Source organism: Homarus americanus, unplaced genomic scaffold (genome assembly GCF_018991925.1).
Source record: "Homarus americanus isolate GMGI-L3 unplaced genomic scaffold, GMGI_Hamer_2.0 scaffold58074, whole genome shotgun sequence".
Taxonomy (NCBI): Eukaryota; Metazoa; Arthropoda; class Malacostraca; order Decapoda; family Nephropidae; genus Homarus; species Homarus americanus.
This window is the reverse complement of record NW_024729094.1, coordinates 2200340-2228043: the sequence shown is the minus strand read 5'-3', so window position 1 is coordinate 2228043 and position 27704 is coordinate 2200340. Positions and strand designations below refer to the sequence as shown.

The 27704-nt window shown below is 38.1% G+C and overlaps 1 protein-coding gene across 5 annotated transcripts in view; it reads right to left on the bottom strand.

Moving 5' to 3' along the window:
- The window catches only part of LOC121866308 (serine/threonine-protein phosphatase PP1-beta catalytic subunit), a 100565-nt gene that overhangs the window by 9221 nt on the left and 63640 nt on the right, over window positions 1-27704 (bottom strand). For 2 of the 5 annotated variants that reach the window (XM_042365917.1, XM_042365918.1), the window contains exons 6-7: window positions 15567-15701; window positions 105-4971 (exon numbers count right to left, since the gene is read on the bottom strand). In XM_042365917.1, coding sequence (XP_042221851.1) covers window positions 4867-4971; window positions 15567-15701 — 240 coding nt within the window. In that variant the 3' untranslated portion in view covers window positions 105-4866. Of the gene's footprint in view, window positions 1-104; window positions 4972-15566; window positions 15702-27704 lie in introns of those variants that run through there. The other 3 variants (XM_042365920.1, XM_042365921.1, XM_042365922.1) reach the window with 3 other exon arrangements.

Sequence of the window (27704 nt, the reverse complement as noted above, 5' to 3'; positions counted from 1 at the left end):
ATTAGCAGTAATGCAGGGAACACAGGAATGTAACCCCAGTGCACTCTGAGAACCTACTGTACTGTACTGTAGTGTAGTGTACTAGAAGGTAGATTTAGAAAGAATATTTTTCATCCTTTACTAACATTCTACAGTACTGTATATCCTTTAGACCCATCAATGACACTGGAAATATTCTCATTCTCTCTTTCTCATTAAAATCACTAAATCACTTTTATAAAATCTTGGTTGAACTCTTCTTGCTTTGCGAGGCAGGACACATTCTCTACACTCTTTTACCTTGTACACTTTAGATATACTTTGTTCCCATTGTACACAAACTTGAACTATGACAAATTCCTCAAGTATCCACTCATGATATTTACAGATTAACATGTGAGATATAGTTATGGACAAAAAATAATTTGCCAGGGAAGGATGAAGGTGGTGTATGAGAGGATAGGGGTAGATGGAGACTTGGAAGTGTAAATAACTTAATACACTAAAACCCCACAAAAATGCTGTATTTTTTTTGTTTGAGGAGACTTTTCACTGCCATTCCAATGTTACGATGCCAAGTCTCCACCTAAACCTCTACCCTCCCGTAGGCCACTTCCCTCCCTGCCAAGTTCTTTTTGTCTATAAGTGTACATCTTCATATATAAACCATCAACAAACATCATCTTTCATCAATAATAATAATAAAACTAGAGGCACTAATTTTTTTCAGTCTTCAATCACCTAGAAGCTGTACCTTAACATTCTTGCTCAGTGTGATAGTACCGTATAAAATATTTTGAAGCTGTAAAATCATGAACAAGACTGAGGAGTTGGAGAAAAACTATAATATACAGGATATACAGTACAGTATATAGACAGTATAAAACTTTCTCAGCTCCTCACAGTTTTGTTTAGAATTTAATTGTTGCAAGATATTTTATATATTATTTTCCCTTAAATAAAAACTATCCGGTGTACTGTAGCTTGAATGTGGCCATAATTATATGTATATGCAATTCAAAATATTTATCTTGTTTTTTAATATTACTCATATCTGTTTATTCACAGTGAAGAAAAAACTTGCATCTTACAAGGATATTATACACATTCTTTGTGAAAATCTATTTCTTGACTTTTCTCATACATAATGAAAAATATGACCTATAAAGATTTCTAATAACCTGACTATTCATATATTTTATCAAACTCTACTTTTTGCCCAAGCTTATTGATGGACATTCTCCAAATCAAGGTTGAGCTTGTAAAAAAATGAACCAAAGTATTTCTCTTTGCAAAATAAAATAAAAATAATATATTGAAAAACTTATAAGAAGAAAACAAATGTTAAATAAGAGTTTGTATCATAGTATAATGACTATTTAAACAAGTGACATTTACAAGCTCATCCACCACCCTGTCCAGTCGCACTCCTAGAAAAATTAGTTTTCTGTACATGGGGTAATATACACACACTATATACACTAACACATTAAGGCAACATATAGTGATATCAAATTTAACTACAAGGATTTCATCTTATACCTAATGCATAGAACAAAGCATCATTGTTTGACTGCTAAGCTTTTAATGTGGTATATCTCAATGACTTGGAATTATAATAATGTACAAAAGACCTTGGGGGAAATATTGTATAACTTGGATTAAATGCCTGTTGATGAATCATGGACATGTAATCAACTTGTAATGTAATCTGAGGCCTGGTTGGTTCTGAACACCATACTGACAGCAGTACCTGAGAGATAGTCTGAAGATGCACCTGTCAATTATAAGCTATTTCTCTGTATTTAAGAATTTAAACAAGCTGTACAGCCTGGCCATTTTCTACATTTATAAGAGTAATCTAGTAAGGTTTGAACTTGTCTTACAGTAAATAGGAAACATTATATGTGGCTGGGATTCTATCAAATTTTGACCGTCAACTTCTTGGGACACAGATTCAGTCCTTTAATTGGGTTTCCAGAACATTATGTCCTACTTTTTATATTGTTACTACAAATTAAGAGTATAGTATCTTTTTATACCCTTTCACGCATTTTCAAGAACCAATTGGCATACTGATATTGTATATAAACTGGTACCATTCATATTTTTTTAATCTTGAGAGGAAGCTACCAAAAAGCAACAGTGTACTTGTAGCATGATGTAAGGAATGGTTCCCTAACACTGGTCCCATGTACATACTGATGAGACTTCACAGTTGCTTCCATGAAAACTGATCTTAATACCATGAGGTGTGATGATGTGCACTCCTGAGTAAATTTCGAAGGTACAAAACTTGATTGAAATTTAACAAACACCCAGAATAAGAATGCTATCTGGTGTTGCATTGTGCATAGACAGCTATAGTATCAAGGATCAGACAGCTATAGTATCAAGGATCAGACAGCTATAGTATCAAGGATCAAACAGCCATAGTATCAAATATAAGACAGCTATAGCATCAAGGATCAGATAGCTATAGGATCAAAATTCAGACAGCTATATCATCGAGGATTTCATAACTGGGAACCAAATTACTGTCCCTTCTTGTAGCCCATATGCCAGATGACAGGAAAAAAAAAAAATATATATATATATACATATGAAGCTGTCAAGTGGAGTTATAGACGAAGACAACTCTTCATTTCTTTTAAAATATGCTATATTCCTTAAGGTCTGTAAGAGTTGAACTTGCTAAAGGGGATGGATAGATGATCACCCTCAACTCTCATATAACTGTTCTTAATACTGGACAACTGTAAATTTGTCTTGATGAGGAATAGGTCCCCAAAATACTTTTTATGGTATCTTGAAACAAAATGCCAATTGAGAGGACACTCCCATTATTACTGTGAACAAAAGACCACAGAAACTGAAACACTGATTAAAAAAAAAAAAGTACTCCTCTTTTAACACTGAATTCCAGTACTGATTAGCATGAACTAGAATATATATCTATATACGTATATTAATAGACTTGAACTACTTGTTATTTTACTGAAAGACATATTCAATCTGATAACTACATGAGGCACATTTCAATAGTGTAATAATAACTTTTCTGGGGTGGAATTGTTTTCTGATTACATGTTTTTGTGCAATAAATACTTTTTGATTTTTCACAATAAAATATTTGTTCCTGCCTTCACCCACTACAGTTGTCTACACAGAAGATAAATGTATTGTCACATGTAGAGGAACATTTTCCTTGCACCACATGCAAGTAAATAATAGTTTTCTGAAAATGTAGTAACATCATTGGCATTGGGAATAATGTGAATCCAAGTCTGTACTAAGTACCATATTAAGTTTGTCAGACAAGGAATACTCCCTTCAGATTGGTTGCATCTGAGAAAGTTTAGCACAGGGTTAAAAACACGCACACCATTATACCACAAACAAGTATACCACAGTAAATTAAATACATTTCTTTGGCTGGTGCTGACAAAACTCAGTCCTGGAAAACAAAACAGAGAAGTTTTCCAGTTTGGATAAAATCTCAGCACCTTCCTCTATTATCTTATACAACCACTGTCATCAGAAATAATCACCTGTGCAATGGTGGTGCAAGAATTTCCAGCTTACTCTTAGTCTGCAATTTACAGTTATTCACCAATTTGTATATAATGGTATGGCCTTTGACCTCTGCTGGAACAAGGCTACAACTCAATCTGCTGAATCTATATCTACATACATATCAGGAAAATGGTACAGGGGAAGACAAGACTATTTTCTTCAGGGCCCATATTGTATGCTGCAGGAGGTCCCCTTAAATACAAGAGGACAAATTTGTAGCTCCTTAAATACAAGCATGATTTGCAAACACAGGTACTGTGGCCGAATATTAGCTGCCACATTGAAAATATGATGACCAATTCCCTATCTCAACCACATTATTGTTTTATATGACTGAAATAATTCATAAAACACAGTGACAAGAACTACCCAAACATAGTCATTTAATGAATGTCCGTAAATAAAGAATTAAACTATATAATGAATCACCTGTATTGTTAACATCAGATTTCATAATTTAAACCCAAGAAGTGTTTTTTGGGGGATCTACAAACCCATGCTCAGGACATATACCAAAAACAGAACCCTAATAACATAATGATGCTACTTAAAATACCCCTGTATAGCATATCCCATAATATTACATTGTAAAACTAGATTATAGTAACAGTGGAATTGATAGAAGCATCATGTACGGTCTGTTTCTTGACTGATGTACCACTCCTAAATATGGGTTTAAGAGCCATACCTGCCCTGAATGGCTATGAGCCCCATCCTAGTTCACAATATGAATGCCTAACTTTGCACATATGTAATGAGCCATCCACAAAATGACTTCTCTGGACTAGCCTTAAAAATATAATTTCATACTTTGGAAAAAATAATGTACATATAGACAGGACATGAAGGTTGCTTAATGGTACGTTAAGGAATCGTTATTATTTCAGAATTTATGAAAAAGGGTAATTTCCAATAAGGAGAGACTTGAATTAGAAAGTGAAATTGGATGAAAAACAAACAAATATTAAATCAAGACAGTTGCAACACAAAAGACATTCATTACCTAAAATTACATTACATAAATGCAACGTTAAATCATTTTATACACTTGTGCAAATTACCAGCATTGCAAATTTTACAATGCTGATTATTTGCAACTTATAATACTATGGAGGAAAATATTCTGCTTCGATAGTCTAGTATTTTGAGTTATCTCTCGACTGTGAAGGAACGGCTCTCTCCTTGAAGACGACCTTCAATTAAAGAGCAGAATTAGCAACTTGACCAATTGTAAGTGGCAACAACTTTCAATGCTGGTATTACAAAAACCACCCGGGCTCACCTGCTTTTTCAATTTTCATACTGTGAGCTTTATTTTTTCTGCTGTGGTCGCTGTTGCCGGTTAGGTGGGTTGGGACGGTTCTGGGCGAGTCCACTGTACTGGTATTTGGCTTTTTTCTCTGATGGTTTTAAAATCTGTTGGTTGGAAAAAAAAATAAAAATTACCCGGTAAGTAGAACATCAATACAGTACAATATACCTGCTATCTTGGCCCTTTACTGTTACTTTCCATATTTGTTTTACACCACACACTTTCTCCCTCTCATGTAACTTCCAACTTTTCTTTCAAAATTTCTGTGCTCCTGCCACTTTCCATATTAGTCCTGCATCATTCTCTCTCTCAAATTATATCCAACTTTTCTTTTAAGACTTCTGTGTCCCTTAGTCTACCTCCAAAAGAAAATTGGGAGCAATATAAAGGTACATACATTTCCCAATTTCATAATACCAATATTTCACTTACTATCTCCATCACATATCTCAACTACATTATGGTATTAACTTAACATTGTTTCATGAATAACAAAATATTTTCTCTCCCTTCTTTCTTTACTTACCAGCTTTTAATTACAAGTACAGTATATACTATACAGCAAAGCCTCCGATAACAACGACCAACAACTTTTCAAATTTAAGACCCTAGTTAATTTAGGACCCAATTCAATATATGTCCTTATTTCATTCGTATTTATGACCAATATATAATAAAAATAAAATAAAATTAAATTTTCATATAACTAATAACTAAATCCATTTATGTATTATTAAAAAAAAAAAAAAAATTACTGTAAAAAAATGAAGAGCGCCTTGCGCAAAGAAGCTGCCTCGCTAATGAATGGTAATGCGCATCGCCAGTAAACAACAGTCGGAGCTTGGCGGTCCCATTGTTTTCACGCATCCGAACAGGAACAAGAGAAAAACTTTCTCAGGTTTCTCAAAGCGTTTTTGCATCCCTATTCAACATGAGCAAGAGAGCAAGTGATGGTAATGTTGTTTCAAAAGCTAATAGAAAGTGTAAAAGCTTAGCCGAGAAACTAGATGTGTTAAAACGATATGAAAGAGGTGAGAGGTCTGTAGAGATTATATGGAGCAAGCAATGACCATATTTTCTGATGTGGATCCATTACCAGAACAAAACATTAAAATTTAAATAAATGCATATGACCTCTACATGAAGATGTATAATGAGGAAAGGGAGCATCTGTGCAAGGTTCTTTCGACAGCTTTATTATTCGAAGGCCTAAACCATCAACTTCAGCTACACCATCAAATTCAGCATCATAAGCAGCTTTAACATCAACTTCAGGTTCAGTAACAGTTTCAGCAACAGCTTTATGGAAAACTACAGTTCAGCCAGAATTGAACCTGATGACTTGGTCATCTGAATAAAAACTCGCACAATATTCATTGGCTGTCCTTATGTTTTAGACTTTATCACCATTGGAGAGTAGAATTTTTGTTTTACATTCGTAAATATTATTTAAAACATACATGAACAGTAAATAAGTGTTGTTTTCATATTCATTTGTAGAGAAATGACGATATGTTTTCACATGTACGCACTTACTGTTCATACGTTGGCGTTCCCAATCGTCTCGCTTTATTTCTTTACCATTAGTAGTTCGCTACTTCTAGTGTTCCATTTATTAACATTAAATAACATTACTTAAAACATACTGTACATACAGGTACCGTATTTTTCGGCTTGGAAGAAGCTGCATCGTGGAAGACGCACCCTGATTTTGGAAATGAAATTCTAAAAAAAAAAATTACGGGTTTTAGCCCACCTGGGCACAGGTCACTGACCCACATTGGGTCCTAGGGGGCGAAAATGTAATAATAATAATAATAATAATAATAATAATAATAATAATAATAATAATAATAATAATAATAATAAAGAAATACAAAAATGAAAAAAAATATCAAGAGTGAGAAACAATATACAGTCGACCCTCGTTAATTCGGACCCCTTTAATCCGGATTTTGGATAATTCGGACAAAATCTGAACGAATTTCTTTTTCTTTTTTTTTTTTTTTTTATATAGATTTGTAGGAATATTACCTACGCGGACCTTAAGCTAAAATGCTGGTCCACCCACTGCTGGGATAAAACACCAGCGTCTTTTTGGTTAAATGTAACATCTCCACCACTAGTGTTGGGGGAGGATGCAACTTTTAGCTTCAGACATGAAAAATATTCACCATTTACTGCCAGTAAACAATGGAAACGTAAAATATGTACCAATTAGTTATGAAAAGTTGTGCAGTTCCTTCAGCAAATGAAGCTCACCAACTTACAATAGGCTAAATTACCTTACAATGTGTTTTCAGTAGTCTATGTTGAAGTTCTTAGCACAGGCTAACTTATCATATCATATACGGTATCACAGTTCTCATTGATCTACAAAAAATACCAGTGATAAAAACCTTTTCGATATTTCACATTTAATATACTACCCAGTAATCTACTTCAACCTCCTATTGTTTACAACGACGCATGACGCACCACCAGCTGTTGAGTATCGGCTAGAGCGCTAGACGGTACAAGTGTTTTTCGAATCGTTTTCAGTTAAAAAACTGTTACATCACAAGTATATTTTACCTTAACTGTGCCTGAATGAATATATTCTCGGAAATAAATAGTAGTTTTGCTGAAACGTGATGTATTTTAATGTAAAATAGGATAAAATACATGATGAAAACAAAAGATTTTACCTAACCTTCCGATGTTCAAGAGAAGTTACTCGTTTTTTTAATAGTTTTTGGTTAAAATACTGTTATATTACAATGATATTCTATTCATACTGTGCTTGATATAATGCATTACACGGAAATGTAATATTTTTGCTGAAATGACGTACGTATTACAGTGGAAAGTGGGATAAAATCGTGACGAAAACAATGACTTTGTAATCGCTTTTCGATTGGTTTTCAGTTAAAAAACTGTTGTATTACAATAATATTCTATCCTAATTGACTTGAATAAATACTACGATACCATATTTCTGAATATTTTCATTAAAATCCATCCAAATCATTTTCCTTGTCATCGTCTGCAGCACCTAGCAGCTTCTCCCAGTCCTCTCCTTGAACAGGGCTAGAGGGTACGTGTTTTTTGAATCGTTTTCAGTTAAAAAACTGTTACATCACATGTATATTTTACCTAAACTGCGCCTGAATGAATATAGTCTCGGAAATAAATAGTAGTTTTGCTGAAACTTGATGTATTTTAATGTAAAATAGGACAAAATACATGACGAAAACAAAAGATTTTACCTAACCTTCCGATGTTCAAGAGAAGTTACTCGTTTTTTTAATAGTTTTTAGTTAAAATACTGTTATATTACAATGGTATTCTATTCATACTGTGCTTGATATAATGCATTCACGGAAATGTAATATTTTTGCTGAAATGACGTACGTACTACAGTGGAAAGTGGGATAAAATCGTGACGAAAACAATGACTTTGAAATATAATGCAATATTAACCCCTAAATCGGTTAATTCGGACAATCGGCTAAAACAGACACCCTTCCCCCCCTATTAGTCCGAATTAACGAGGGTCGACTGTACCTGTATGTATGTTGTGTTGTCAAAGTAAGAGAAACCATTGAGACCCTGCAGAAAGTCAGATCATCAACCTGGGACTTGGTCACATAGGAGCAGGGTCTACCATTAGACAATACATTATGCTTCCAATATCTTCCCAGACGGTAGTACCTCCTTGTTTGGTACATTAGCTGCCTACTACCTACACCAGTGAAGCCGTTGCTTGATATACAGCCCTTTTGGCACAAGTACACACACCTCTTTGAATATCATCACTTAGAACTGCTTATCAGTCGTCATTTTCATCAATTTAAAAAAAAAATCTTTATAAGAAGGTGAAGTCTTTAATACAGCACTCATTTTATACACCTGGTCACCTCCACATCTTAGGGACTGTAGTGTTTACATTCTTTCTCTTGTTTTTGTCGGTATGACAACGACGGGAAATATTTTCCAACAGTAGAAGGTAAGCAAATGTAAACATGTATATCAACGTCTATATAAAACAAAAAATCTTTATTTAAAAACAAAATAAAAGTAAAGAAGCAACTCGTTTTTTGCAAAACTAGTGACTGATTGGTTCTACATAATTATAAAACTGAAGAAAATAAGTCCTCCATTGTAGCTGTATTAAAATTAATGTAGAAAAATTAATATGGTTGTTTTAAGTAATGTTATTTAATGTTAATAAATGGAACAATGGAAGTAGCTAACAATTAAGGGTAAAAAAAGTGAGATCGCGTATGTAAGTGCGCACACGTGTAAACATATCGTCATTACTCTACATAAGAATATGAAAGCAACACTTATATACTGGTCATATATGTTTTAATTAATGTTTCTGAATTTCTTTTTTATTGAATTATTGTTTGTGTGTGCAAACTGAACAATACAATTCATTAATAATACGAAGAATATTAAAACACATGAGACAAGACGTCATTGTTTTTGTTGTTTACAAAACCAGTGACTGATTGGATTTACATATAAAACTGAAGAAAATAAGACCCTGGTTGTAGCTGTCGTAAAATTAATATGGTTGTTTTTAGTAATGTTATTTAATGTTAATAAATGGAACAATGGAAGTAGCTAACAATTAAGAGTAAAAAAAGTGAGATCACGTATGTAAGTGAGCACATGTGTAAACTATCATCATTACTCTACATAAGAATATGAAAGCAACACTTATTTACTGTTCATATATATTTCAATTAATGTTTCTGAATTAAAAAAAAATTCTACCCACCAGTGGTAGTAAAGTTGAAAACACAAGGACAGCCAATGTTGTTGTGTGTGTGTTTTTACTTGGATGACGAAGTTATATTTGAATTTGGAAGATTTTAATTTTGTGGGGTTTTTACAGTCTAAATAGGTATCCAAATATGAGAGCCTACTGTAAATAGGTGTCCAAATATGAGAGCCTACATATAAAGAAACAAACATTCCTGCATTTGAGACCAGCAGACAACCTTTAGCAACTCCTCAATAGATGGCGCTGCCACACCACTGCCATTAGTAACAAACCACACAGCAGCAAGGGTTTATTATTTTTTTTTTGCAATATATCAACAATATTAGTTAAATCATAGTTTTATAGTACTGTATAGAGAATACTTGTAATTGTTAAGTACTGTAATGAGGTAACAGTCTTGGTAAGGGGCTGATTTAAAAAACCTCTGCTACAACTCATCGACTAGTGTCCTGGAAGACGCATTGTAATTTTTTAGGCATATTTTTGTCATAAAAAGTGCGTTTGTTAAGCCGAAAAATACGGTATTCAATTTTTTTTAAATTAAGTTCACTACAGCTACAAGCAGGGTTTTATTTTCTTCTGTTTCTTATGTAGAACCATCGTCACTCACGAAAACAATGCCGTCTTGTCCCCTTGTGTGTGTTTTAATATTCTACGTATTATTAATGAATTGCATTGTTCATTTCACATATATAAACATTAATTCAATCAAATACATATTCAGTAATAAACAATAATAAATCTTAAGATAAATGACTATGTTTCCTTGAGTGCGCACGTATACATTGACGTTCCACTATCAGTCTCACGTTTTTCTTTAATATCAGTGGTTACTTCTACTGTACATTAAATAACATTACAGTTGTACCCCGCTTAACGCGGTCAATTGAACCCACAGGGTACCGCGTTAAGTGAAAACCGCGTTAAGTGAACAACAGAACATATGGGATTAATTCCAATAGAGACTGGCCCGACCCCCAAACTCCACTTTTTGACGACACACAACTATGTTGTAGTAAAAATATTATCTTAACTTTATGATGGTATGCACACACAATTAATAATTAAGAGAAATATCAATAATATTAGGTTTCTTAACACTTACATTAGTAGAAAAGATGGCTGGGCACACGGGGATGGGGGTTGGTTCCGAGGCAGAGGGCAGATTATTGGCCCTCACCTGTATCACTTGTATCAATTGTATCACTATCCACCACAGAGGCTTGCAGGGCCTCTTTGTCAAACCCTCAAAGTCCATATAAGTCCATATCCTCACTATAATTATCACTATCACTGACTTGGGCCGGCTGTGGTGGGTGGCGGGTGAAGAACTCGGTAATGTTTTGATGACTGGGCGACCTTGTGCGCATCGTGCCCGCGCCGCTTCCCACGTATATGAGTAGATGAACCGCGTTAAGTGAAAGTTCGGTTCTGGCGAGGCACCACGTATATGAGAAATCGCGTTAAGTGAAACCGCGTTAAGCGGGGTACAACTGTAATTAAAATGTACATATTTTGTACATTAACTTTACAACAACAACAACCAGTCTTATTTTCTTCAGTTTCAGGTGGATAACTGACATTATGAGTGTAAACACTGACAACAATGCGGTCTCTTATCCTCTTGTGTGTTTTAATATTCTGCGAATTATTAATGAATTGTATTGTTCATTTCGCATATATAAAGATTAATTCAATCAAATACATATTCAGTAATAAACAATAATGAATCTTTTGGACATATTCTTAAAACGATAAATGACGCGATATCCTTAAATGCGCACGTATATGTTGGCGTTCCCAATCCCTCTCTTTTTTTCTCTTTGCCATTAGTGGTTAGCCATTTCTATTGTTCCAATTATTAACATTAAACAACGTTACTTAAAACATATATATATTCATTTTTGTACATTAATTTTACTACAGCTACAACCAGGGTCTTATTTTCTTAATTTTCTCGTGTAGAACTATCGTCCCGGACTCTCGGCTGTAAACACAAACGAAAACAATGGTGTCCCATCTCCTCTAGTGTGACCATATCATTATTCATTTATATTGTATAAGGTGCATTCAGAAACATTTTTTAAAGAATATAGTTTGCAATTTTCATTAATTATATTGTTTTGGGGGGGAAAAGAGGGTAAAAAGCCACACAAAAGATATGAAAAGGTCACACTTGGGAACACATCTCATTATTATTGCTTTATTATAATGGTATTTAATGATTCGCGATACGATGATTCACCTTACACTGCAATATTGGATGACACATTACCGTCGTTATTCGAGGCTTTACTGTAATGTACTTCTCTTACAAACATCCGACTTACTAACACCCGCCGATATGAATGAGGTCCCATAGTTAAACTTAATGTTTTTTTTATGGGGAATAGCCCACCCAGGCACATAAGACAACACATTATGCTTCCCAAATCTTCCCAGGCAGCAGTACCTTACTGTTGATAGCTGCCTACTACCTACTAACTTTACCTGATGACTACTGTAATTTGTCATTCTATTTCTTTTTTCTCTTTAGATGTATATAAGGACTTAGGCTATGATATAGTGGGATTTTAAACATTGTTCTATAAGTACAGTAAGCACATTGGGTATGTTTCAACTTAGCGTCCACAGGAACGTAACTTTTATGTATTCTGGGGACTACTTGTACTCACAAATATTTTTCCAAAATATTCATATTGCTATCATGAAAGGATATAAGCTTAAAACAAGTAGAAAAAAAAACAAAGCTAATGCTAAATTTTTTAACTGAAATCCTAACAAATGTCAATCTATTAAAATTACAGCAAGCTGAGGAGAAGGCTGAGTTTATTAACATTATACCAAGCTGAGAAGATGACTGAGTCTATTAACATTATACCAAGCTGAGAGGATGACTGAGTCTATTAACATTATGCCAAGCTGAGAGGATGTCTGAGTCTATTAACATTATACCAAGCTGAGAGGATGTCTGAGTCTATTAACATTATACCAAGCTGAGAGGATGTCTGAGTCTATTAACATTATAACAAGCTGAGAGGATGTCTGAGTCTATTAACATTATACCAAGCTGAGAGGATGGCTGAGTCTACTAACATTATACCAAGCTGAGAGGATGACTGAGTCTATTAACATTATGCCAAGCTGAGAGGATGTCTGAGTCTATTAACATTATACCAAGCTGAGAGGATGTCTGAGTCTACTAACATTATACCAAGCTGAGAGGATGTCTGAGTCTATTAACATTATACCAAGCTGAGAGGATGGCTGAGTCTATTAAAATTATACCATGCTGAGAGGGAGGCTGAGTTTACTAACATTATACCAAGCTGAGAGGGAGGCTGAGTCTACTAACATTATAACAAGCTGAGAGGATGTCTGAGTCTATTAACATTATACCAAGCTGAGAGGGAGGCTGAGTCTACTAACATTATACCAAGCTGAGAGGATGACTGAGTCTATTAACATTATACCAAGCTGAGAGGATGTCTGAGTCTATTAACATTATACCAAGCTGAGAGGATGACTGAGTCTATTAACATTATACCAAGCTGAGAGGATGTCTGAGTCTATTAACATTATACCAAGCTGAGAGGATGGCTGAGTCTATTAACATTATACCAAGCTGAGAGGATGGCTGAGTCTATTAACATTATACCAAGCTGAGAGGATGGCTGAGTCTATTAACATTATACCAAGCTGAGAGGATGGCTGAGTCTATTAACATTATACCAAGCTGAGAGGGAGGCTGAGTCTACTAACATTATACCAAGCTGAGAGGATGACTGAGTCTATTAACATTATACCAAGCTGAGAGGATGTCTGAATCTATTAACATTATACCAAGCTGAGAGGGAGGCTGAGTCTACTAACATTATACCAAGCTGAGAGGATGTCTGAGTCTACTAACATTATACCAAGCTGAGAGGATGGCTGAGTCTACTAACATTATACCAAGCTGAGAGGATGGCTGAGTCTATTAACATTATACCAAGCTGAGAGGACAGCTGAGTCTACTAACATTATACCAAGCTGAGAGGATGACTGAGTCTATTAACATTATACCAAGCTGAGAGGATGTCTGAATCTATTAACATTATACCAAGCTGAGAGGGAGGCTGAGTCTACTAACATTATACCAAGCTGAGAGGATGGCTGAGTCTATTAACATTATACCAAGCTGAGAGGACAGCTGAGTCTACTAACATTATACCAAGCTGAGAGGGACTGAGCTGAGAATCTATTAACATTATACCAAGCTGAGAGGGAGGCTGAGTCTAGTAACATTATACCAAGCTGAGAGGATGACTGAGTCTATTAACATTATACCAAACTGAGAGGATGTCTGAGTCTACTAACATTATACCAAGCTGAGAGGATGACTGAGTCTATTAACATTATACCAAGCTGAGAAGATGTCTGAATCTATTAACATTATACCAAGCTGAGAGGATGTCTGAGTCTACTAACATTATACCAAGCTGAGAGGATGACTGAATCTATTAACATTATACCAAGCTGAGAGGATGTCTGAATCTATTAACATTATACCAGGCTGAGAGGATGACTGAGTCTACTAACATTACACCAAGCTAAGAAGATATCTGAGTCTACTAACATTATACCAAGCTGAGAGGATGTCTGAGTCTATTAACATTATACCATGCTGAGAGGGAGGCTGAGTCTATTAACATTATACCATGCTGAGAGGATATCTGAGTCTACTAACATTATACCAAGCTGAGAAGATATCTGAGTCTACTAACATTATACCAAGCTGAGAGGATGTCTGAGTCTATTAACATTATACCATGCTGAGAGGGAGGCTGAGTCTATTAACATTATACCAAGCTGAGAAGATATCTGAGTCTACTAACATTATACCAAGCTGAGAGGATGTCTGAGTCTATTAACATTATACCATGCTGAGAGGATGTCTGAGTCTACTAACATTATACCAAGCTGAGAAGATATCTGAGTCTACTAACATTATACCAAGCTGAGAGGATGTCTGAGTCTATTAACATTATACCAGGCTGAGAGGATGTCTGAGTCTACTAATATTATACCAAGCTGAGAAGATATCTGAGTCTACTAACATTATACCAAGCTGAGAGGATGTCTGAGTCTATTAACATTATACCATGCTGAGAGGGAGGCTGAGTCTATTAACATTATACCATGCTGAGAGGGAGGCTGAGTCTATTAACATTATACCATGCTGAGAGGGAGGCTGAGTCTATTAACATTATACCAAGCTGAGAGGGAGGCTGAGTCTATTAACATTATACCAAGCTGAGAGGGAGGCTGAGTCTATTAACATTATACCATGCTGAGAGGGAGGCTGAGTCTATTAACATTATACCAAGCTGAGAGGGAGGCTGAGAAGGTGGTAAGGTTTAATTAAGAACTTGGGTAACCCTGGTGAAAATGACAGATAATATTCACCAATTTATGTTAATTTCTCAACAGAGAATTCAGTCCACCTTGATCTCAGTCTCCTGTTGATAATGTAGTTTACAAAACTTCTCCGACAATATTTACATGACATGAAGACAACAAATGTCCAAAGTGAGAATAGGTACAAGAAATGCTCCACTGGATTCAACCTTAAGACCTTCTGACAGATATGAAACTGCAGTTGTTAAAGGTGTTGGGACTAAGCAAGGAAGGGAGTGTGTTATAGAATATTTGATGAAGTCTTTTTCTGTCTTTAATTCACTTTTCTATATGTTTACAATGGGATAACTCATTTAATGATGCCCTTATAAAAGAAAATGGGCTACTTTTAAAATAGCAACACAGGCATCTAATAAAGCTTTTCTCCTTAACTTTGAGACAAGGTTCTTAAAGATTAAAGGGTTACCTAATGTGGAGGCCTCACAATAGCCTCCCAACCTACTGTAAGAGATAATGATACTTTACCTGAAAGGAGCAGAGCAACGTTTCATCCACAGACATCATCCCTCCAGCATTATCAAACTCTCCACAGTAATTGGGGGCAGAGAACAAAGTAACTAACTGCCTCTTAGCAAAGAATTCGTATCCATCTTCAACAACCTGCAGACAAACAAAATTACTGAGTAATTGGGTTTAAATCGAAGACAAGCCTGACGGCCATATCATTAAACAACATCTACCCCTTCCGACGAAGAATCTTTTCGAAGGTATTGTTCCTTCAAGCGGTTTTTTTAAATGCTCGAACCTCTTCCACTTCGTGCGGGATGATTTTTTTAGGTCTGGTCATACTGTCCTCTTCGTTGATGCATTATGGTCATCTTTTCGCTGATGCATTATGGTCATCTTTTCGCTGATGCATTATGGGTCCTGTGTGTGTTTGTTTACTTTCGTTGGAGCCAAATTTAGTATTGTAGCAGCTCTCGTCATGGATATTTTTTCCTCCAAAGTCTCCCGGGATTTCTTAGTTTATTTGATTGGGGAGGAAAAAATTTTGCAAAATAAAAGTACTTGTGGGAAGCTTGTTACATTAAAGAAACAAGCATGGTTACAAATTGCAACATGTTTAAATGGTGAGGGATATGGACCTCGGCGATCAGAAGAACAGTTGAAGAAGATTTGGGAACGCATTAAAATAAAGTAAATATATATATATATATATATATATATATATATATATATATATATATATATATATATATATATATATATATATATATATATATATATATATATATATATATATATATATATATATATATATATTGTAGCTGAGTAGTTTAGTAGGTTAGATTAAAGAGGGTGCAGATGACTATAATCTCTGAGACAACTAACTTAATTCAGTTATATGGGAGGTAGAGACTTCTAATTTGGCGTGGGCGAACTTACTATTACTGAGACGGGGTAGCTACTGTGAAGTCCTCTATATTAGCCAAAATATTGTATCATATATGCTTAAGGCACATTCTCATTAAATATATAATCAAACTCCAGCTTTCAGTGAACTTATTTTATTATGCACCTAATTCAGCCAAATGTAAGTTTACCAAAATGAAATAATGTAATTGGTGATGAAAAATTAGAGCCTGCAGTATTTCACATATTATATCATGATCCACTGTATAAAAGGTGTTTTTGTATGTAATATTACCATCCTTGTGATAATGCCCTCCCAGTGAAATTTGCCTCTATCCATTTTGATATTTTTAGGCATAAACCTCCCCCGTTTATATTTTCCAGATGGAAACTCACTTATAAAACTGCTAAAAAGTTGTATTAAGTAACTTAAATGGACTTAATTTATTAATATATGCAACATAAAGGTTTGAGGTGATTTTCTCCCAGTGAAATTTGCCTCTATCCATATTAATATTTATAGGCAAGAACGACGCCAGTTTATATTTTCAAGATAGAAACTCACTTATAAAACAGCTAAAAAGTTGCATTAAGTAACTTAAATGGACTTAATTTATTAATATATGCAACATAAAGTTTTGAGATGATTTTCTCCCAGTGAAATTTGCCTCTATCCATTGGAATATTTCTAGGCAAAAACGTCACTAGTTTATATTTTCCTGACAGTAAATGCGGCTTACCAGATTAATACTAGCGTTAGTAAGATGGGATGACTCCAGCAGCTTGCCTTTGGCAATAACAAATTGACAGGCAGCACAGCTTTTACAAAATGCGTAATATGACAGGGGACACAGCTTTTGCACTGTCATAATATGGGAAGTAAAACCAATAATGTAAAAAAAATTTCATTTGTAACATTACCAATACGTGTTTCTTTATACGTTAATCGTATTGACACTAAATATTCAATAAAACTAACAAAATAATTATGAAGAGGGTGACGAAAAGCAGCTCATAGCTACCTCTTCAAAGTTAGGTGCAATTAGTTCGTTTTCCTGACACCACACTCTTTCGTGCGCTGCACTAAAAGGTTCTTCGCATTTAAAAATACGGCTTTCGACATGAAGATATTCTTCAAGGGAAGATGTTGTTTAATAATATGGCAGTGAATCTTCTTTAACCTACAACAATAAATATAAGGACAAGTAATGATATAATTGCAAAGGTGGTGAATGAATTTAATGGTTGTCCAAAATAAGAAAAGAGAAGGTAAATGTGAAAAAGTGTGTGTGTGGAAAGAATGTAACATATAAGTACTGCATAGTATTGGATATTGGTAAATTATGCAGGCATCCCGCGGGCCACGGAAACTCAGGTTACAGAAATTTTAAAATTTATTTCGTGTGGATTCTAGGTGGTTGCTACAAGACAGTGAAGGTCCCACAACAACAACAACAGTGCTGCTCAGTTCAATTCATTCCCCAGCTTGCGTCCGGATTGGAAATAATCGCAATCGTGAATTCGTGAATACTGAATTTAATTCCTTATGGAAAAAATAGGGCATGGTACTATGGCTACCAAGATTATCATAGTTGTCATAATAATTTAGGTTAGAAATGATAAATGTTTCAGAGATGGTTTTTATAGTAAAAAGTAATAATTAAAAAAATATATACTATACAGTGGTCCCTCAGTTAACGAACGCCTCGGTTAATGAAATTTCGGTTAACGAATTACCTTCCATAAGAATATTCAATTCGGTTAACGAAAAAATTCGGTTAATGAACTCCTTACGAATTCCTCTCAACATGATTTCGCTTGCTCACCAGCTGGAATATTAGTCCGCCAATATAGTAATCGGTTCTAGGACTTAAATTCATTACCATTTGAGTAAATATCAAGAAGGTTGTACTATTCAATAATTTTCCAAGTGTTATATTAAAATTTTTAGTCATTTTAACAATTATTTAACATAATTGAAGTACAGGAAACTAGTTTTTAATGCGCCAAACAATCGCTCAACTCACCAAACAGGCCTCAGTTTGTATCTCTGGTCAGTAGAGGTAACATCTTGCTTGAGACTCTTGAACATAAACTATTTTTACATTTTTACAGTACAATTATTTGTCATTCTGAAATTTATTTTACATATTGATTTAAAGAACATAATCTTGAATTACACCTAGTGAACTTAAAATTTTTTGGGAGAAATAACAGCATGAAGCATGGGGTGATTTCGCTTCCACCCCCACTTCCTTCTCTTCTCCCTTCTCCTCCAACCCCACTTCTAATTCCCATCAGCATCAACGAGGAGCCTTCTATATACACACCTCAAAGTAAGTGTATTTTACTGCATTATTTTTACTTTGTATATGTAATTTTCGGTGAGCTGGAACCAATTACCCAAAATCCCATTGAAACAATTGTTTCAGTTAACAAACGACCTTCTGGAACGAATTGTGTGCGTTAACCGAGGGACCACAGTATTTGTTTTCTCTACATATAATTCAAGTCTGAGTATGTAAATATAAACATGTATGGCGACCTGTGTTGTAATGGTCCGTCTGCTTGCCTCACAAGCAAGTGGACCCGGGTTTGATCCCCAGGAAGTGTGAACTATGAGCAAGTTTTTTGTATGCCATTTGCCTCTGTCTACTCAGCAGTAATTGGGGGCCTGGATGTTAATCGATTTGCAGATCGTGTTCTGGGGTAACAGTTAGCTGGTGCAGTTGGTGAGTTGTCCGGTCTTCTTTGACTATTTCCTTGATACTGGGTCATGCAACTCGTTAACTTAAGGCGTGGTTGTTGTGTCGGCGACAGCTTCTACATGTTAAACAAATTCACGCCTAGGTGGCCATTGGGCCGGCTTTCCTTGTTAGACGAGGGGCAACCATTATTATTTATTATTATAAACATGTAAACACGCACTTCCCATGGGACGTAAATCACACAGGATATTATAGTCTACCCTGGTAAATCCGTTTTCTCTAAGACAAAGCAAACGGATAAAAATTACAATACAATTGCAATACAGTACTGTAATCTAATGTGGCTTAGAAATAAAGAAAATATAATAAGACACTGAGTCTTAATCTCGACACACACACACAGTCCCAACCATTGTAAAAATTACCAATAACTTGTAATAAATCAGTGTATTCACTCCCAGTAAACACTACTCCTTGCACTGTCACTATGTTGAAATGAACAGTAGTTTGAGCTTTTCCCCATCTAGTTATTATATGTCTTATTTGTGTCACTCATGTTACTTGTATATTATTTGTAATTCGTAACCCATTCCCCAAATATGTAACTATATTTTCAGCCCTCTGGCTGCCAAGCTCTTTCAATAAACCGTTAATTATTCACGCACGCACGCACGCACGCACGCACACACACACAAAACAACGTCAGCTAGAGAAGGTACAGAAAAGGGCCTGCAGAATCATGCTCGGTGCAGAATACTCCGGCTACACCAACGCTCTCTCCACCCTGGAAATGCCATCCCTTAGTGACCTCCACCACCAAGCAGCTGGAAAGGTTTGGCAGGGGACTACTGCACCACCCTCACCATCGCCACCTCCTGCCACCTGCAACCCCCCACCCAACTCGCGCAGTCCGCCACTACAACAAAATTAAGCCCATAAGAGCCCGCACCGATAGATATAAGAACAGCACCATCCCATCTATTGTTAAAATAATAAACAACTCCTGATTTATGTACTGTACAGCCCTGTAAATGTATTCAATGCATATTATATCATTATGTCTAAATCAAATGTAAGTCTGTATATTTTCAGCCACTGGCTGCAACTCTATTAATAAACCGTTAATTATTATTATTATTATTATTATTATTATTACACACACACACACACCACCACCCCCGTGGACAGGCTACAGGCATGGACCATGGAGAACAAGGTCACCATCAACCACACCAAAACCGTAGTCATGCACATCAATACCGCCACCACTCCAGTGCAAGCCCCAGCAGTCACAGTGGGTGCCCATCCTCTCCAGCTGGTGCAGTCTGCCAAACTCCTGGGTGTAACCATAGACAACAAACTTGACTGGAAGGCCCATGTAAATAACACAGTCAAGGCAGCCTCATATCGTCTCTACATGCCACGATGACTTAGGTCACTTGGGACACCCACGCCAGGGCTGAGGACTATCTACAACGCCTTTATTCTCCCCAAACTAACGTATGTGTCACCAGCCTGGTCGTCTTCTCTCAACTCCACCCAACAACGTCAGCTAGAGAAGGTACAGAAAAGGGCCTGCAGAATCATGCTCGGAGCAGAGTACTCAGGCTACACCAACGCTCTCTCCACCCTGGAAATGCCATCCCTCAGTGACCTCCACCACCAAGCACTGGAAAGGTTTGGCAGTGGACTACTGCACCACCCTAGTCATCGCCACCTCCTGCCACCCCCCACCCAACTCGTGCAGTCCGCCACTACAACAAAATTCAGCCCATAAGAGCCCGCACCGATAGATATAAGAACAGCACCATCCCATCTATTGTTAAAATAATAAACAACTCCTGATTTATGTACTGTACAGCCCTGTAAATGTATTCAATGCATATTATATCATTATGTCAAAATCAAATGTAAGTCTGTATATTTTCAGCCACCGGCTGCAACTCTATTAATAAACCGTTTATTATTATCACACACACACACACACACACACACACACACACACACACACACACACACACACACACACACACACACACACACACACGCACGCACGCACGCACGCGCGATAGAGAGGCCTGGGACCACACCTTATCCTCTTGAGTGAGTGAAGTCCTGTGACAACAGACATAGTGGTCCCCCCATGATGCTACGACACCACATAGTGAATGAGTTGCTACAGCATCATGTGATGCCCCTCATAACACCATCTGTGAGGGAATTACTACACCACATCAGGGCCCTCATACACCATCTGTGAGGGAATTACTACATCATCAGGCCCCTCATACACCATCTGTGAGGTAACTACTATATCATCAGGCCCCTCGTAACACCATCTGTGAGGGAATTACTACACCACGTCAAGCCCCTCACAACACCATCTGTGAGGGAACTAGTACTCCACGTGATGCCCCTCATAACGTCATCTGTGAGGGAGTTACTACACTACGTGTCTGCTGTTCAACACCTCAGCGCACATGATCTACGTGACCTCCACTGTAAACATTAATCTGTATGTTCACTGTATGTTCCTTCACCTTTCTCTAATGAAGGCTTTTGTTAAACAACCAATGTATGTAATAAGTCATTTATGTCCAATGTATATTTTCAGCCTTTGGGCTGCAAACTTCTTCAATAAACCGTTTATCACACACACACCCCCCTCCCCCCCCTACCTCTTGGAGTCAGCTGGTGACTGCCCAATTGGTCTGTGTCTTACAGTATTGCCCAGAGGATGGTTTAGTGCAGAAGGAGCTATTTTTGTACATACAGTAATAATAAAGTACAGTCATGCGCCGGTTAACGTCCAACTGAACAACGTCCGATCACATATACGTCCGTGCCCCCCAAAACACTTCCTTGACGCCTGCTGGACCACCACTCCACGGCCCCCTGACGGACACACGATGATCCTCCCCATACTGGCCATATATTATGTGTTAAAGGAATATCCTTCCTTCCTTCCTTAGGCATTTGCCTCCAGGTGTAATGTTAACCTACATCTATTGAGGATAAAATCTTTCACCTACAAATTGACAATAACACATTTGCTGTAATCAGACATATCTAGTTGCCTCAACAATTGCAACCCCAATTGCAATTGGGGTTGCAATTTCAAATTCTGTGTCATTACTAAGGAATAACGAAGTCTCTGGTGCACTCTAAGATTGAGAGAAAACAGAGGACTCAGACGTCCTGAAGAGAGAGAAAATGGACGCCTATGACGGGGCACTCAAATAAAGAAAGCATAGCTACATGTTTTGTGGACTACCCACTGTACAGTATTGAGCGTACCCTTTTCATCACTTTGTAATAAATCTAGTCATGCTTATGTATGTTTCTGATAATTACCATAACATTATATCTTGAGTGGGTCTGAATGAAAGCGGTTGTACAAACACAAGCACTCACACATGCCACTCAGACTGACAGACTTGACAAGTTTTACCAACCATAAAGACAGTTGAAGCTTTAAACATCACTCACAATGGATCTTGAACATTCCAACTGTAATCAGACATATCTAAGTTGCCTCAACAATTGCAACCCCAGGTGCAATATCAAATACTGTGTAATTACTAAGGAATAACGAAGTCTCGGGTGCACTCTAAGATTGAGAGAAAACGGAGGACTCGGGCATCCTGAAGTGAGAGAAAACGGACTCGTATGATGGGGGACCAAATAAAAAAGCATAGCTACATGTTTTGTGGACTACAGTATTGAGCGTACCCTTTTCATCACTTTGTAATAAACCTAGCCATGCCTATGTGTGTTTATGATATTTACCATAACATTATATATATATTTAGTGGGTCTAAAATGTCATAAAATGGGAAACTTGGGGTTGGGTCTTGGGTGCCTGGAACCAATTAGAATAAATCCCATAGGTTCTGTACTTTCGTTATCGCGTTTTTGCGATGATTGGACAACGTCCATTTCGGGTAGCGTCACGTTTCCAAGAACGTATCTAGGACGTTAACCGGCGCATGACTATAAATAATAGTACATAAATGTAACTCTGCGAGGCGAGGTGATGAGGCGACGTGACAAGGCACATACACAGCAAACACATTAACAGCACTATTAAACGGCTGTCTTGTAACATTTTAATTGCAAATTGACCTTTTCAATATTATAAATGAGTTGAATTATTTCAAGGGTTATTAATAAACAATAAATACTTGAATTATAAAATTTTGACACTAAGAGTCTTAACCCTTAGGCCCCGGGTGACGTTCCAGAACGTCCGCCTATTTTCCCGCCATTAATTTTGTATATATATTTTTTTAATTATTTTTGGAAAAGTTGATTTTTTCCTCGATTTAACCACGAGGGGGGGGGGGGTACTGCCAGCAGCACCCTAACCCAGGGCCTAAGGGTTAATCAGCATGTAAAAGAATACCTTCATATGAAATTTGACAAAAATCTACATTCTGACTTTGTGAGACAAACCGCAAGGCCAGGTGATTCTGCAGCAAAAAAAAGACTTTTTTCTAAATACCAGTTTTTGTAATATACTGTAGCCCAGAATGCAGCCCCTAGCGTTAACCTAGGTATGTTAATGCCTAGCAATAATTCACCAGGCCAACATACAGGTAATTAAAACATCTAATAATTACTTAATAAGTAATATTAGGAGGACACGTCGCTACCTGGCATTTAATTGCAATTCTCAAAACCCCCTCCTTCACCCCCCCATCATCTTTTTGCATGGCGAATCAGCTGTAATTTTCAAACTTACGGGCACTGCGCACCGTCTCCCACTATCGTGGATAGACATGTCATTGTAGGCGCGCCTCAGGAGTAGCCAGGAGTTGCCTTTAACCCCCTTCCCCATCAAGAAACTGATGATGTATGTACGATACGTTGGACACGGTGCCATGTAACCTGCGACCAGCATCCAGTATACCCATTAAACGTGTACCCTGTATTAACTGGTGTCCTATTGTTATAACATACAGTACTTTTGTCTGTAAGCTGTTTCATCATTTACCCATTAAGTGTCCACCTGTTCTGTTAAAAGTTGTCCAGTCAGGTCCAAAACATGACCTGGAGTAGGGGGTTAAATGGTGTATTTTTTTTTGTCAAAAGAACAAAAAATTATATAATTTTGTGCTCTGGGCATTTAAACTTCCCGCTACATATCAATACAGTGAACCCTCGCTTTATGCAGTTTCACTTTACGTGTTTCCACGTTTACGCGGTACCCTGCCGAACACGGAATGCTCACTTTCTGCGGTGTGTGTACCCTTTTACGCGGAGAGCGGCTGGGGGTCCTCTCGCGCCGCGCCATTTTTGGATCCAAAACTCCTGCCATCTCTCCCGCCATGTTGTGTAAGCGGCGCGAGTAGGTTGCGCAGTGTATGTCTTTGATGCGTTATCGGTGACATCATATGACGTATCAGACTGTGATTGGGCAAAGCATCCTTACCTCCCTCCCCGCTAGCTGTGATTGCTTTAATGTACTATGACGTGCCCCGCCGAGGGAGCGTTCAAGCCCCTTGACCTACCCGCGTCAGTTACACCCCTCCCGGCTACACCATGTACAGTTGTACCCCGCTTAACGCGATCAATTTAACCTACAGGGTACCGCGTTAAGTGAACAACAGAACATATGGGATTAATTCCAATAGAGACTGGCCCGACCCCCAAACTCCACTTTTTGACGACACACAACTATGTTGTAGTAAAAATATTATCTTAACTTTATGATGGTATGCACACACAATTAATAATTAAGAGAAATATCAATAATATTAGGTTTTTTGACACTTACATTAGTAGAAAAGATGGCTGGGCACACGGGGATGGGCGGTTGGTTCCGAGGCAAAGGGCAGATTATTGGCCCTCACCCGTATCACTTGTATCAATTGTATCACTATCCACCACAGAGGCTTGCAGGGCCTCTTTGTCAAACCCCTCAAAGTCCATATAAGTCCATATCCTCACTATAATTATCACTATCACTGACTTGGGCCGGCTGTGGTGGGTGGCGGGTGAAGAACTCGGTAAGGTTTTGATGACTGGGCGACCTTGTGCGCATCGTGCCCGCGCCGCTCCCCGCGTATATGAGTAGATGAACCGCGTTAAGTGAAAGTTCGGTTCTGGCGAGGCACCGCGTATATGAGAAATCATGTTAAGTGAAACCGCGTAAAGCAGGGTAATACTGTATATCGGTATCCATTGTTCCATAAGAATGGCTTCCACCGGACCACCACCACCACAAAGAAACCTTGCATTACCTGCACCCAGCCGCCCTAAGCCAAAGAAGACACGACGTTCCTTAAGCTACGAAATCAAATATAAAATCATACAAGAGTTGGAGAAACGAACAAGACAGGTTGATCTCGCACGCCAGCATGGTGTTAACGAGTCTACGATCAGGACAATTAAGAAGGATGCTCTGACGTTCGTCTTGGATACCTCCAAAATGTTCTATACTTCTGAAGGTATACACAAACACTTGTTCTCTTAAAAGTAGGTTCTATTCTCGTACGGGAGATATATACAAGGGGACTAGGAAGCTCACTTCCGCACCACAAGGACTGGCTGTCTTCACTCTCTCTATGTATTACTCCACGCTGCATGTAGAGATGCCAGCATTCACAAGCTGAATACATAAAGTATAAATATGATAATTTATATACATAACATGGTGCACAATAAATGGGAATATTACATAGAATTAATACATGTTCTGCAATACTTTACTATACATAATTAATACAGTAATATAAGGGTACACAGCTGAAGGTACTACTTCGTGTCCATATCATACACCTCCCTCCCCCCTATACGCTCATAGTTTCATCTTGAGCGGACCTTTTGTTTCTGAGTCACTCGGACCTGCGGAGTACCGGGGCAGAAACACAAGGTGGGGATGGATTTACTGTAAAGACATCAACATTAGGGGACTCAACTGGGGAAGAGTCAACACTAGGCAGCTCCACAGGTCGGAGGAAACGACGGTTCCTCCACCATACTCTACCACTAGGAAGACGCACTTGGTAGTCCCTGGACCGGCCAAAACCCATGACAACCCCAACCTTGTCCCAGAGGTGAGATACCGGATCTTGAATCCTGACCTGCTGGCTGATACTCAACCTGGGAAGGGGGGCGGGCATGACAGTCATACCGAGCAGCGACATCTGCGGCTCGTTCTGCTGCACGGCGGTCACATTCCTCAGTATTGGCCTGCCATTCTTGAGAAAAAGACTTCGGGTGGGCAGGAACACAAGACCTGAGATGATGTCCGTATAGAACCTGGGCTGGGGAGCGTCCAGTGAAGTTCGGGGTGTTGCGTAACTCCAACAAACCTCGATTGAAGTCCTCGCACTCGATATTTCCTGAGGGTGACACCTTAAGGATCAGGTGTTTCACAGTCTTGACTGCGGCTTCAGCGTGTCCATTCGCCTGGGGGTAGTGGGGCGAGGTCACGACATGACGGACTCCCCAACGGTCCATGAAGTCCCGGAACTCGTGGCTGGTGAACTGGGGTTCTCCATCAGTCCTGAGACGGAGGGGAACACCAACTTCTCTGAAGCAATGCCTGAAATTCCGGATGGTAGCAGTAGCTGTTGTATCACTACCACAGGGGACGACAACAGGCCATCCAGACAATCGGTCGGCAATGACGAGGAAGGACTTCCCTGCCACTGCAAAGAAATCGGCCGACACAGACTCGAAGGGTCTTGAAGGGTTATCGTCGCACATTAAAGGTTCCTGTTGCTGGCTGAGTTGCAGAATCCGGCATGGTTCACAGGCACGGACGGTACTTGCAATGTCCGCGTCGATTCCGGGAAAAAATACAGTCTGCTTCGCCCGTCGCTTGGTGGCCTCCACTCCTCGATGGCTGTCGTGAAGGCGGTTCAAGGTACGGCGGCGAAGGGCAGCAGGAATGACTACTCGTGGACCATACAGGACGAGGTCTCCGTCACAATAGAGATCCTCGCGTAACTTCCAGTACGGGAGTAGCGATTCATGAAGGTCGTATCGGTTAGATGGAAATCCCTGGGACACACAGTCGACGAGCCGGATGTAGGAAGGGTCAGCCCGGGCTGCGGTGCGGAGATAAGAACATAAGAACATAAGAATGGAGGAAACTGCAGCGGGCCTATTGGCCCATACTGGGCAGTCCCGTTTACACCCAACCCCTATTGCTCATATAAGCATCCAACCTATGTTTGAAGCTATTCAGCGTATTTGAGTTAATGATGATATTTGGTAACTTGTTCCATTCATCCACTACTCTGTTTCCAAACCAGTGTTTACCGATTTCACGCCTAAATCTAAATTTACCTAATTTAAAACCATTGTTACTAGTTCGCTCCTGGTTGGATAGTTTGAGTACCTTTGTAATGTCCCCTTTGTTTAGTTCTGCCTTCCACTTATACACCTCTATCAGGTCGCCCCTCGCTCTACGTCTCTCGAGGGAGTGCAAATTAAGATGCTTTAGCCTGTCTCTATATTCAAGGTTCCTAATGCCCGGGATTAGTCTTGTCATTCTCCTCTGAATTCTTTCCAAGGATTCTATATCCAT